This window comes from Serinus canaria, chromosome 6 (genome assembly GCF_022539315.1).
Source record: "Serinus canaria isolate serCan28SL12 chromosome 6, serCan2020, whole genome shotgun sequence".
NCBI classification, from domain to species: domain Eukaryota; kingdom Metazoa; phylum Chordata; class Aves; order Passeriformes; family Fringillidae; genus Serinus; species Serinus canaria.
The window spans coordinates 1,691,576-1,703,151 of NC_066320.1; the positions used below are offsets into that span (position 1 = coordinate 1,691,576).

Consider the following 11,576-nt stretch of genomic DNA (forward strand, 5'->3'; position numbering starts at 1 on the left):
GTCATTATGGGCTTGTTGCACACCGGGGAACGAGCCCGGTTTGGTGGGCAGCCAGGGGAGCCGTGAGGAGCGGTCCGTGAGGGGAGCCGTGAGCAGGGGAGTCCCGTGAGGAGCGGTCCGTGAGGGGAGCTGTGAGCAGGGGACCTGTGAGGAGCGGTCCGTGAGGGAGCTCACGGTGGCGGAGGAGCTGACGGAAAGCCGGGGGCGGCGCGGCGGAAGGGGCGGTGCGGGCGCCGCGGCCGCATGGGGGCCGTGTGGGGTCGGGCAGCGCGGCTCGGGCTCCCCGCGGCGCGGGCGGCGGCGGTCCCGGGCAGCGGTGGCAGGCGGCGGCTGGGCTGGCTGTGCGGCGCCGGGACGGGCCCGCTGCTGCCGCTGGCGGCGGCGCTGCCTCGCGGGCCGGCCCGCCCGCCTCACTTCCTGCGCGCCGGGGCGGGGCGCGCGTCCTGGGGTCTCCGCGCCGAGACCGGTCCCGCTACTGGCAGTGGCAGCAGCGCTGCCGACGCGCATCTGCCTGGAGAGCAGCCGGCAGCCATGCCCGCCGCCGAGCCCGAGAACAGCCCCGCCGAGCCCCAGGCGCCGGCCGCCGCGGAGTCGCTGCGGCGCGGCCGCCGGAGGAAAGTCAAGGTGGGAGCGCCACGTGCGGCCCCGGGTGCGGCCATTTTGTACAGGCTTGGGGGGCTTGAAGGCGGCTGGGGCGGGCAGGGTGGAGGAAGGCGCTCCTTTCGTGTGACCGAGGCTTTCCCCCAGCAGCAGGAGGAGGAGACGCCGGGGAAGAAGGTGAAGCAGCAGGTGAAGGCGAAGCGGCGCGGTAAGGCCGAGGCCGAGCAGGCACAGCCCGAGGAGGGCGGGCTGGGGGACGGCGACTTCGAGCCCCCCGTGCCCAAGAAGACGAAAAAAGTCAAGGAGAAGAGGAACGGTTTGGTAGGAGAGAGCGATGCGTCCCAGCAGGCGGTGAAATCTGCTGTGAGCAGCAGCGTGACATCCCCGGCTGCCCGAGAGCAGGACAGCGACGCCGAGGTAGGGATGCTTTGCCAGCAAAGCCTTTGTCTCGGTTAATTAACGTTCTGCTAGTAATTAGTGGGCTGAGAGTTGAGCTTTGGGGCGGTGTGGGAGCACGACGCATCTGTCGTAGGCACATTGTGCGCTTGTTCCTGGGCATGGGGAATGCCGGGCATCCCGCCTCTCATCCTGCCCGGCATCCGGCTCGGCAGCGCTTGCACCGACACGTGCGAGCTGCTCTCCACGTGCTTCCCCTTCCCGGTAAATCCCGAGGGGGTAAATGTCCTGCAGGGAAGGCGGCTGGCTAGGGAGCTGTTTCCACGCGTGCTGGTCTTCGTGTCCCACAGCACAAAGGTTTCTCCCCACTAGACAGGCAGCCACGGTCCAGAAAGGTGCTGTGCTTTGTGCTGGGATGGCTTTTTCTCTCTGATGGCACCGCCTTTGAAGAGGAATTGGCCAAGTGTTCTGTAATGGAGAGCCACAGTTACGCTCATTAATTCACATTCTCACCCAAACGTGCCAGGGCCTTTCTGTGGGTAGTTTTGTGTCTAAGGTGGGAACATGAATCAAGAGATGCTTTTTGTACCTCAGGTGGAACTATGTGACCAATTGGATCTTTGAAGTAAAAGCCAAATTTCGTGGTTTCAGTATTTACTCGTGTAAAATTCAAAGCTCTTTGCATGGTGTAACCCATAGAGGGAAAGTCCTGCTTTGTACAGTGAATCACGTTGTTGTGAAAGACAGTTTTCTCATGGTTTCAGTGGACTTTAATTAAGATTTTTAACAATTAGTTTCCATTTCCTGACTTGCCAGGCATATATGTAGAAGTGCCTACATCAAAAGGGTTTTCTTTTTCATTGAATAGAAAGGAGGTGTCTGGTTAAATTGTGGTTGTAAAGCAAATGCACAGCTTTTATTGAGTGGCTGTGTAGGGTATGTTCTACCCCCATCCTGCAGGGATACTAAGTCTTTTTTCTGTTTGTTTTTGGTTTTTTCTTCATCATATTAGGAGCTGACAGAAGAAGCAAAGGAAGGTGCCTTCTCTAATTTTCCTCTTTCACAAAACACTATCAAGCTTCTCACAGGTTAGTTCATGCACCAAAAGACATTTCTCTAAATGTTTGGTCAGAATTGTGCTCTGTTAATTGCATAAGCCGAGGGTAAATATTCCTAAATTGTGTTACATTTGTATGATAAGGATGGCATGAGCAGTCACTGTGGATTCAGAGAATCTGCTGTTGTTAGTAGAAAAAACGTTTTCTGGTTTGTTCAATTTCAGATGCCTTAATATAAGTTTATTCTTCATGGAGTGGCTATTCCTCGATAGACATTCTAGAGACACATTTCTCATCAGCATCATTCTGTGTATCTTTACTTCTGTTCCTATATATGCTGTCTACAATATTGCTTCTTAGACAAGCCTAAGGGTGTTTTTTATATGAGGAATATTTGTGAAAACAGATTTTCAATTCTTTAAACAGATTGTTTATTCCCATAGATAGTTTGGAGAATTTTCATCTCTCTTTGAGATTAGTTTTGTTGAGGAAGTAACTGCTGTAGGGTTCTTGTCCCCTGTGTTGGGTAGATGTGCAATTCTTGTGTGACAGAAAAAATTCTCCTTATTGCTTTCTGTTTTCCTTGCTCTGAAGTTTCTTTTGGATGGCTTGTTTCACTTCCACTGTGCAAAATCTCTTTGAAGTTTTAGAATGTTTTGAAACAAGCTACATCACCTTCTTGCCTTCAAAACCCAGCTACCACAAAATCTTGAGCTGTATCAGAAAAAAACACGTTGGGTTTTTTCCTTCCTCTGCTGTTGTCTTTAATGGTACATAACAAAGAAGATTGTATTTCATCGTGGATGCTCAACACTCACTGTGTGGGTGGAACATCTTTTGATCTAGAGCAGGAATAAAACACAAAGATATGTGGTTTTCTTCCAAGTTGCAATTTCTTTTGTGTGCAGGATTTGAGGTGGTATGCCCTTCATATATGGGCAATTTATATATGAGGACTTCTAACTGTTAGTTCACCTTTTAGTGAAACCTCTTTCGATTGTCTTACAGCTCGAGGTATAAAATACCTGTTCCCTGTGCAAGTGAAGACTTTCCAGCCCATCTATGATGGCAAAGATGTAATTGCTCAAGCTCGAACAGGAACTGGGAAAACCCTTTCCTTTGCCCTTCCACTGATTGAAAAACTCCAGAGTGTCTCACAGGATGGAAGAAGAGGCCGTGCACCAAAAGTAACTTACACTTCAGGGTGTACATCAAAACCTTAGAGCAGGGCAGGTTTTGAAAGTGATTTTACTGTTGCTTTGGGGTTTTCTGATGGGGACTTCTTTGTCCTTTGCTGGTTTTTGTAATACTGAATGCCTTGCTCAGGTCAGCAGGTTGAGTGTGACAGAGTTTTGCAGCATCACAGTAATGACACACTTTGTGTTTGGGCTCCCCTGTGCCTGTGTTTGGCAAACAGGGCACTGCAGCAGTGCCTAGGGAACTCCCAGGCTGCTGTCCTTGGGCACATACAGCATGCAGCTTTGGGCTTCAGTCCCCTGCCTCTTCTGAGGAGGTGTTTGAGTCACCTGCACTTGTCCCTCTTTGCTGAGGTTATTTTTCACATAAATTCCATGGTGATAACTGAAGGCTTTTGAGTTTTCCCCCCACCTCTCATGTCTGGATCCTCAAGAGATGCAAGTGGAGTTTACCAGGGATGGAATTGGTAACCTGATGTCAGTGGTCAGATACCTGTTCCCATGCATTGCAGTGCATATATTTATCATTAGGCTGCAGAATTATTCACACACTGCAGATTTGTTGCTTTATCAGTTTGTTTTATTAACCATAGGGCAATATAAATTAAAAAATCTTACTGCCTGAAAGATTTTAAGAGATTAATTCAGCTCTTTGTTCTATTGGTTCATTCTTAAATGTTGGGGGGAAGGGTAGATACTGGAGGAAGGCAGGTTGGTGAAAAAAAGGAGGGATGTATGGCTGGAGTGCATCATGCTATGTGTCTTTTAAAATCCAGCTACACCAGATTTAGTGATTGTTCCTACCTTTTTACGCCGAGATGCACCTTCCTTGCCCTTGGTAATGTTGCTGAAGTGTCTTTTATCTGACTTTAACATAAGAAAGAAAATTGCTGTTGTTCTAGTCTTGGTTATCTTGTAGCATTTTCCTTTGTTCCCTCTTGCTGCCTCTGAGGCTCCTGGAGGCAGGGAATATTAATATTGCTGGGATGGTGGGAAGCTGTGGGCAACAAGTGTAGAATGAAGATGGGAGTGCAAGCTGTTTGACATGAAGTAAACTCTTTTCTCCTACACCTTCTCCCAAGCATAGCTGCACTTTGGTTTTCTCTCCCTTCAGGTGCTGGTTCTTGTTCCAACCAGGGAACTGGCCATTCAGGTAGCCAAAGACTTCAAGAATTTCACAAAGAAACTGTCAATTGCTTGTTTTTATGGAGGAGCTCCATACAAAGAACAGCGTAAGTAACTACCAAGGAGTTACTAATGGATTGGAGCTGGCTTTCTCCAAATGCACTCCATTAGTAAAAATGGGCTTTTTGCCCCCTCAGACTTTGAGTTCAGTCAGGAACTCAATTGGTTTGGCTTTCAAAGGAAGCACACAGCCTGGGTTGAATTATTTTAGTTAAATAAATCTTTATGGAAAAGAATGGTTGTAGTTCTGTGAAGTGTCTAGTCCTGTTAATTTCTTCTTTATTGTGTTTTTGTTTGGACACAGACCAGGACTAGGTGACAGTCCCCTGAAAGGGGAGAGCTATGTATGTGCCAGTGTGTGTCTCTGGAGGTAGCTGTGACGAAATTTAGCTGGAAAACAGAAGTGTTTCCATGTGGTAGAGCTCTGCAGGTTTCTAATGCCAAATGCTTGTTGCTTGGAGATTGGGTGTGTTCCCTGTAACTTCAATGAGGTTTGGCTGGTACTCCTGACAGAGCAGCTAGGACTGCAGTTAACTTCTGTGTCTGTACCTTTTGGTGTTGGGCTTTATTCTGAGGTTAAAGGGCAGCAGCTTTTTGCTTCTGAAATGAGAAGTGTTGCTGTTGCTAACTTTTTATCATGTCGTCTCTTAGCAGTCTGACACTGTCCTTGTTTCTCTGTCTTGCAGTTGATGTCCTTAAAAGTGGCATCGATATTCTGGTGGGAACTCCTGGCCGGATCAAAGACCACGTTCAGAACAGCAAGCTGGAACTTTCCAGTGTGAAGCACGTTGTTTTGGATGAGGTGGATCACATGTTGGACATGGGCTTTGCTGAACAAGTAGAAGAGATCTTGGGATCATCCTATAAGAAAGGTGAGCTGAGACAACTGGGGAAGAATAGGGAACAATGCAGAAAACACAGTTATGCTGCTTTAGAAACTTTTGGTGCACCTCCAACTTGAATTCTCTGTGTGATGCTAGAAAAGGGGAAAGTAGAGTTGGAAAATATTCATAGAGAGGTGGCAGATGGCTGAAATGCTGGAGTGGCATCTCTGGAAGGAGTAGAGTGAAAAAAAAAAGGGAAAAAAGCAGCAAACCCAGTTCCCTAATCCCCAGTGTTCCTTGTCCTGAGTGAGGTGACTTGGGCAGAGAGTTAGGCTTGTGGTCTCTCTGTACACTTGTCACCACACAAAGCTGATAACAAGGGAATATCTGCTCTATTCTGATGTAGTGGTTGTTCAGCAGAGCTGTCAGGTACCAGGTATGGCACAGAAGGAGATTATTTTAATGTGTGGAACTCCTTGCCACATTTCACTATTGCCAGAATTTCTGAAAAGGCTTGAATTACTGGAAGTAGAAATCTCAATGATTACTTATCACTATGGCTTTGAAAGCCGTGACAAGCTGATTGCTGGCAGTGTTCCTTCACATCTTGTACAGACTTAGTGCACACAGAAACCTGTCAGTGTGAGAGCAACTCTTGCTCTTGTATCAGTTCTCAAGTGTCAGGGTGTGTTGAGATATCTGAAGTCATGGCCTTTCCTTGCAGGCTCTGAGAACAACCCGCAGACGCTGCTCTTTTCTGCAACTTGTCCACGATGGGTTTATGATGTAGCAAAAAAATACATGAGAGATGAGTATGAACAGATTGACCTGGTTGGGAAGAAGACTCAAAGGACAGCCACAACTGTGGAAGTGAGTTCTGCTGCAGAGCAGTGCAGGTCCTGAGAGCAAGTGGCCTTGATAAAATGGGTTTTGCATTGACTTTATAAGTGGGTGTGTGGAATGACTTCTCACATGGTTGACACATAGATTTTGTAAGCAAAGCTTTCATGTGGGACCTGTCATTTGCAACCTTAAAATTAAAATGCTTTTTTTGTTCATTTTGTCTGTCCTGTGCATGGCTTAGATTTACCATAGGTTTCTTGTTTCTTTCCCAAACAGCACTTGGCCATACAGTGCCGCTCATCTCAGAGGGCAGGAGCTCTTGGGGACATCATCCAGGTCTACAGTGGCACCCGTGGGAGGACCATTGTCTTCTGTGAGACCAAAAAGGAAGCAAATGAGTTGGCTATGAATGCTTCTCTCAAACAGGTACTGAGGCTGAGTGGAGAGCAGTGGTTGAGGTTGCCAGGGATTCAATGTCCTGAAATAAATAGGGGGTTGCAACTGTGTGGAGAAAATTGTTTCTGTGCATGGTTTTAAGACCTGTGAAAACTGTCTCTAAAAATTCAACTTTGAAGTTAAAATACCCTCTTGACAGAGGTTATGAATTTATTCCTTTGGCTTTAAAATAATGCAGGACACGGATCAATAGGAAATACACAGCCTATGCTGAATAACCAGGAGATAGGAATAATTGTAAGAAACAGGAGCTGGTGTAGTGGACATGTCCCATCTCATATCAGTGTGCTTTTTGGATTCCCATCTCTTAATGGCATTTGGTCTTTGAACAGTCATTCAGGAAAATCCAGCTAATATGGTAGAATGAAATGACTTGTTGCCCTTGGAAGGTTTGCCAAGGGTTTGTTTGGAACACAGGTGATCTGTTGAGCAGGTCTTCTGTGCTTGCTTGGATTACTGCCCTTTTTCTGAATGTGAGGAAAAGTGCTGCATATTTTTCAGAGAAAATCCTGTGTGATACTGAATGCTGATTTATGGAGAGCGAACAGTGGTGGGAATACATGGTTTGCCTAGTATTAGAGAAATCTCATGTACCATCCACATTCAAAACTTGCAGCAATAATCTCTGCCTGTTGGCCATGCTGCTTTCACAGTAAATCCCAGAGAAGGATCCAACAAAGCAGGATGCTTTATATTCCTTTGGTATCAACTATGTAATTATTTTCTGTTGCTCTACACAGTGTTTTGGGGTTTGCAGTAAATCTTTAGATGCTGCAGCCTAGACTCCCATTACATGTCATGTTAATGGCTTGTTTTACTGACAGGATGCCCAGTCCTTGCATGGTGACATTCCACAGAAACAGAGAGAAATCACATTAAAAGGCTTCAGAAATGGTGTGTTTGAAGTGCTGATTGCAACAAATGTAGCTGCCCGTGGTTTGGATATTCCTGAGGTTGACCTTGTTATACAGTGCTCACCACCAAAAGTAAGTCATTAGAGGAAACTAAAATTGGTTCAACTTTTTTTGGTGCCAGAATGGTGGTTATTTCTCCGTTTCATCAGAAACATGTTCTGTTCCAATTAATTTTTGAATTAATGGATTTTTTATAAATGCCTAGCTTAAAATTTTGTAGTTATAGTTTTACAGTTTGAGCTTTGATTGAAGTCATAGGTTTTGTTTACTCTGGAAACTCGTGAGATAGGTTTTGACATTGTGAAAGTTTCCTGAATTCTTTCTGAATGTTGCTGAGTTTCATAAAAACTCTGAAACATTTCTGCTGCTTTTTTCATATTTTAAAACTCCAGTGGAGCTTTTTATTTAAAAAACTTGAAATGTCTGTCAGCAGTGTTTGTTAAAGCTGAGCAGCATACTTTGGGTGGGGGAGCACATGCAAATCTTAGTGGCTTATGTGTAATTGTAAGTTTGAGTATAAACACATAATGTGTCACTCCTTAGGCTTCTGAATTTGAGTTTAGCTTGTGTTTAATGTGAAATGTCAGCAGTTTAAATAACATGTTGACCTGAATTTGTGAAGGACGTGGACTCCTACATCCATCGCTCTGGGCGCACGGGCCGAGCGGGCCGGACCGGCATCTGCATTTGTCTGTTTCAGAGAAAAGAAGAAGATCTGCTGAAACAAGTCGAGCACAAAGCGGTGAGTTGTACCTCAGAGCTCTGCTAAAGGAAATTAATCAGCTCCTAAAAGGACCCTGCCACTCTTAGACTTGGTAGTCAGGGGTTGCTGAGTCCAGAATGGGAGTCTCCAGTCCCATAAAGGAGTAGGCCTAAAGTGCTGATGTTTGGTGTTTGTAAATGCTTCTGTGTGGGCTGTTCTTGCATTGCCTGAGTTTTGCCATACTGGCAGTCCCCTGTGGATGTCAGCAGGCAGGCTGGGACAGGAATGCCTAAGGCAGACTGTGCCTTGCATCACAGCCTGCATGTATATTGGAGTAAAGTAGCTCCAGATAGCAAAGCTGGGAACTTTAAAGCTTTATTTTAGCCTTAGAAATGACTTAGCAAAGAGCAGGTTGATCTTGCAAACAGTAAGTAGAGATCTCAGTAATGTGATTTAGACAGGATTGAATTGGAGACTGCTGAAAATACCTTTAATTTGTTTTCTTGATTTCAGGGTATTACCTTTAAGCGTGTAGGCGTTCCCTCTGCTACAGATGTGATTAAAGCTTCAAGTAGTGATGCCAAAAAGTAAGTTTATTTGCTTGTTCCTAAAAAGGGTTTAGAGATGTTGTTGCTCTAGATGCTTAGAGCTTAATGCACAGTTTTAAGGGGTCAGGCCTGCATGTGAGCGTGGCTTTGCCTGTGTTGTAGAAGTCAGCTGCTTTGTGTATAGACAACATAAGATGGTATCAGTAAATCTCTCTGTGCTGATCATAGACCTTTTCATAGAACATAATGTTCTCTGAAGTTTTTTGCAAAAAATTAACCTTTGTTTATAAAATCAGAAATAGTGACAGAAGAGGGAAATACTGGCATGAGGGGAAACTGATTTTGTCTGCTCAGGTGACGTGGTGGAAGCAGTGTGCAAAAAGCAATATTTGGTATAATGAGGAGTTATTCTGCAGCAGTGAGGGTGTTTTAGCCCTGGCTTGTGTTTCCTTTGTTATTTCTGAGGGCTTTTATTCCATGCAGCTCTGTTTACGTTTGCTGCCCCTATGGTGGAAATTGCCTTGAAGCAAGTTATTACAATTAGTGAGGATTTGACCAGTGTAAAGCAGATGATGGGCATGGTGTTGGGTTCACTGTGTCCTGAAAAATGATGGGGGGAGCTGTTGTACCAGAAAGAGCTTTACAGAAGTAGCTGTTCTTAGTTTCCTATCTTTTTTTCTCCACTGCCCTTTTCAGAAATAACTGATTTAGGGTATGTCTTGAACATGGCTGCACTTCACAATGGCCTTTTCTTACCTCATTGAATCCATCTTGTAACTGTGTAGGTTGCTGGAGGCCGTTCCTCCCTCTGCAGTGGACTACTTCAGAAAATCAGCTGAAGAGCTGATAGATGAGAAGGGGGCAGTGGCTGCCCTGGCTGCAGCCCTGGCACACATTTCTGGGGCAGCTCACATCCAGCAGCGCTCCCTGCTCAACTCTACAGCTGTAAGTGATGGTGCACCCCTGGTGGCGTGAATTGCTTGCGTCCAGGCCATGTGTGGCATCTATTTCCCAGGCTTTTCCAGCTTTTTCTGAATAGTTGTTACCCCCCAGGCTCCTGCTGTGTTGCTTGTTCCTTAGCTGAAATCAGCTCTTCCCAGGAGAAACCTAAAATCAGTAAATTTTCTTGTGATGAAAATTGAAAAACATTCTCCAGAGACTGAGGTGACAGAAGACTTTGATGCTCTAAGAGAGTTTAACTAATGACATTTTACAATTAATGACATTTTACAAGCAAATAGATCAGTTCGTGCTATTGTAGTTTCCCCCTTATCAAGAATCTTGATTAAGATTCTTGATAAGAATCTTCTACATTTGTCATGTTGCAAGCATGACATGTGATTGCCTGATGTCAAAGAGATCTTGACTGAAGGAAAGTACAGCACTTCCGTTTTCCAATGCACTTAGGGAGAATGTGGCCCAGGTCATGCTGTGGTAACCCAATTTTGCACATACCGTGTAACTGAGCTGTGGTTCTTGTATCAGTTTGGGGTTTTTTCACCTGTTTTCTAGCAGCAGGTTTGACCAAGTTTAGCCTTGTTTAACATGTTTCTCTGTTTCCTGCAGGGCTTTGTGACCATGGTGTTGAAGTGCTCGATAGAGATGCATAGCATGGGCTATGCCTGGCGGGGGCTGAAGGAGCAGCTTGGCGAGGAGGTTGATAACAAAGTGTCTGCAATGCGTTTCCTCAAGGGGAAGATGGTGAGATGGCCCAGCCCTGGCAGTGCAGGGGTGTGGGGATTTCTGTGTGTTCACGTGCCACCAGTTTGTGCAGGGACTGAGGCTGAACTGCTGAGGTACTGGTACAGAGTATTGGTAGTGCACTATCCCTGCTCAGTCTCATTTTAGGAAATGGTAACCTATCTTGAATATGCTGTTTATAGGCTTTGATATTAGTTGAGTGCTTTAAAAAACTTACTAGAGACATTACTCCTAAATGATAATGCAGGAATTGCCTCCTAAAAAAAAAAAGCATCAAAAATAAATATATATAGTGGGATTGGTTATTGAGGCCTGTATTCTTTCATTGTTAATTTGTGCCTTTTTTTTTTTTTGTTTGTTTGTTTTTTTAGGGCGTGTGCTTTGATATCCCTGTTGATGAGCTGAGTAATATACAGGTATGTTTGTGTAGCCAGAGCTGGCTTTAAAACCTGGTGATTTGGAAATTGGCAGCTGCTGCATAAGATTGAGTATGGGGTGGTTAGGGAGGTTTGTGGCTTAATAAGGATTTTGCATAGGCAACAGAGTGATTAGAAAGAGCACAGCATAATCATTAGAAAATACCCTGCCATGTCTCTTCTCATTTCCCTTCCCATGATATTACCTGATTTCATTAAACAAAATGCTGTGGTCTTTGCCTAGTCTGTGCTTTGGCCTCTCCAGTGTATTTGAGAGTTCACCAGTTTTCTCTCGACTTCGTTCCCCCTTGTCCCTTGTGATTATCCTTTATCACAGGGCTGTGAGTGTCTCCCAGGGGGGATTTAGTGGCAGGGGTGGGATTTATCTGGAAATGCCTTTGCATTCAGCCTTGCTTCTGGTGCTGTGGTGCCTTGGCCAGCCCTGCAGCCCGTCAGGTCTGGTTGTGCTGCTGTGCTTTCAGGAGCAGTGGAGGGACACACGGCGCTGGCAGCTCTCGGTGGCCAGCGAGCTGCCTGAGCTGGAGGAATATCCCCAGGAGGCAGCACGAGGGTTCTCCAGGTTCGGCAACAGCAGGCAAGGAGACTTCAAGAGAAAGAGCTGGTTCAAGAGTGGAAATCGGGGACTTTAACAGAGCACAGACCTCTGCTACAGATAACGGGACTGAGCTGAATTTTATGAGGCAGTAAAAGCCTGTTAGACACTCCTCTTTGTCTT

General features: G+C 45.7%; 1 protein-coding gene across 1 annotated transcript; it reads left to right on the forward strand.

The window, feature by feature from the left end:
• The first annotated feature begins 6 nt into the window (after positions 1-6).
• On the forward strand, positions 7-11,565 carry LOC103821206 (nucleolar RNA helicase 2-like). Its single transcript, XM_050976421.1, has 16 exons — positions 7-43; positions 155-624; positions 751-1,017; positions 2,009-2,084; positions 3,063-3,241; positions 4,365-4,482; positions 5,122-5,307; positions 5,984-6,129; positions 6,379-6,528; positions 7,383-7,544; positions 8,095-8,214; positions 8,689-8,762; positions 9,509-9,668; positions 10,290-10,424; positions 10,796-10,840; positions 11,323-11,565. Exons 1-16 carry the CDS (start codon positions 7-9, stop codon positions 11,488-11,490), a joined length of 2,493 nt encoding a protein of 830 aa, XP_050832378.1. The 3' UTR covers positions 11,491-11,565.
• Positions 11,566-11,576: the final 11 nt, after the last annotated feature.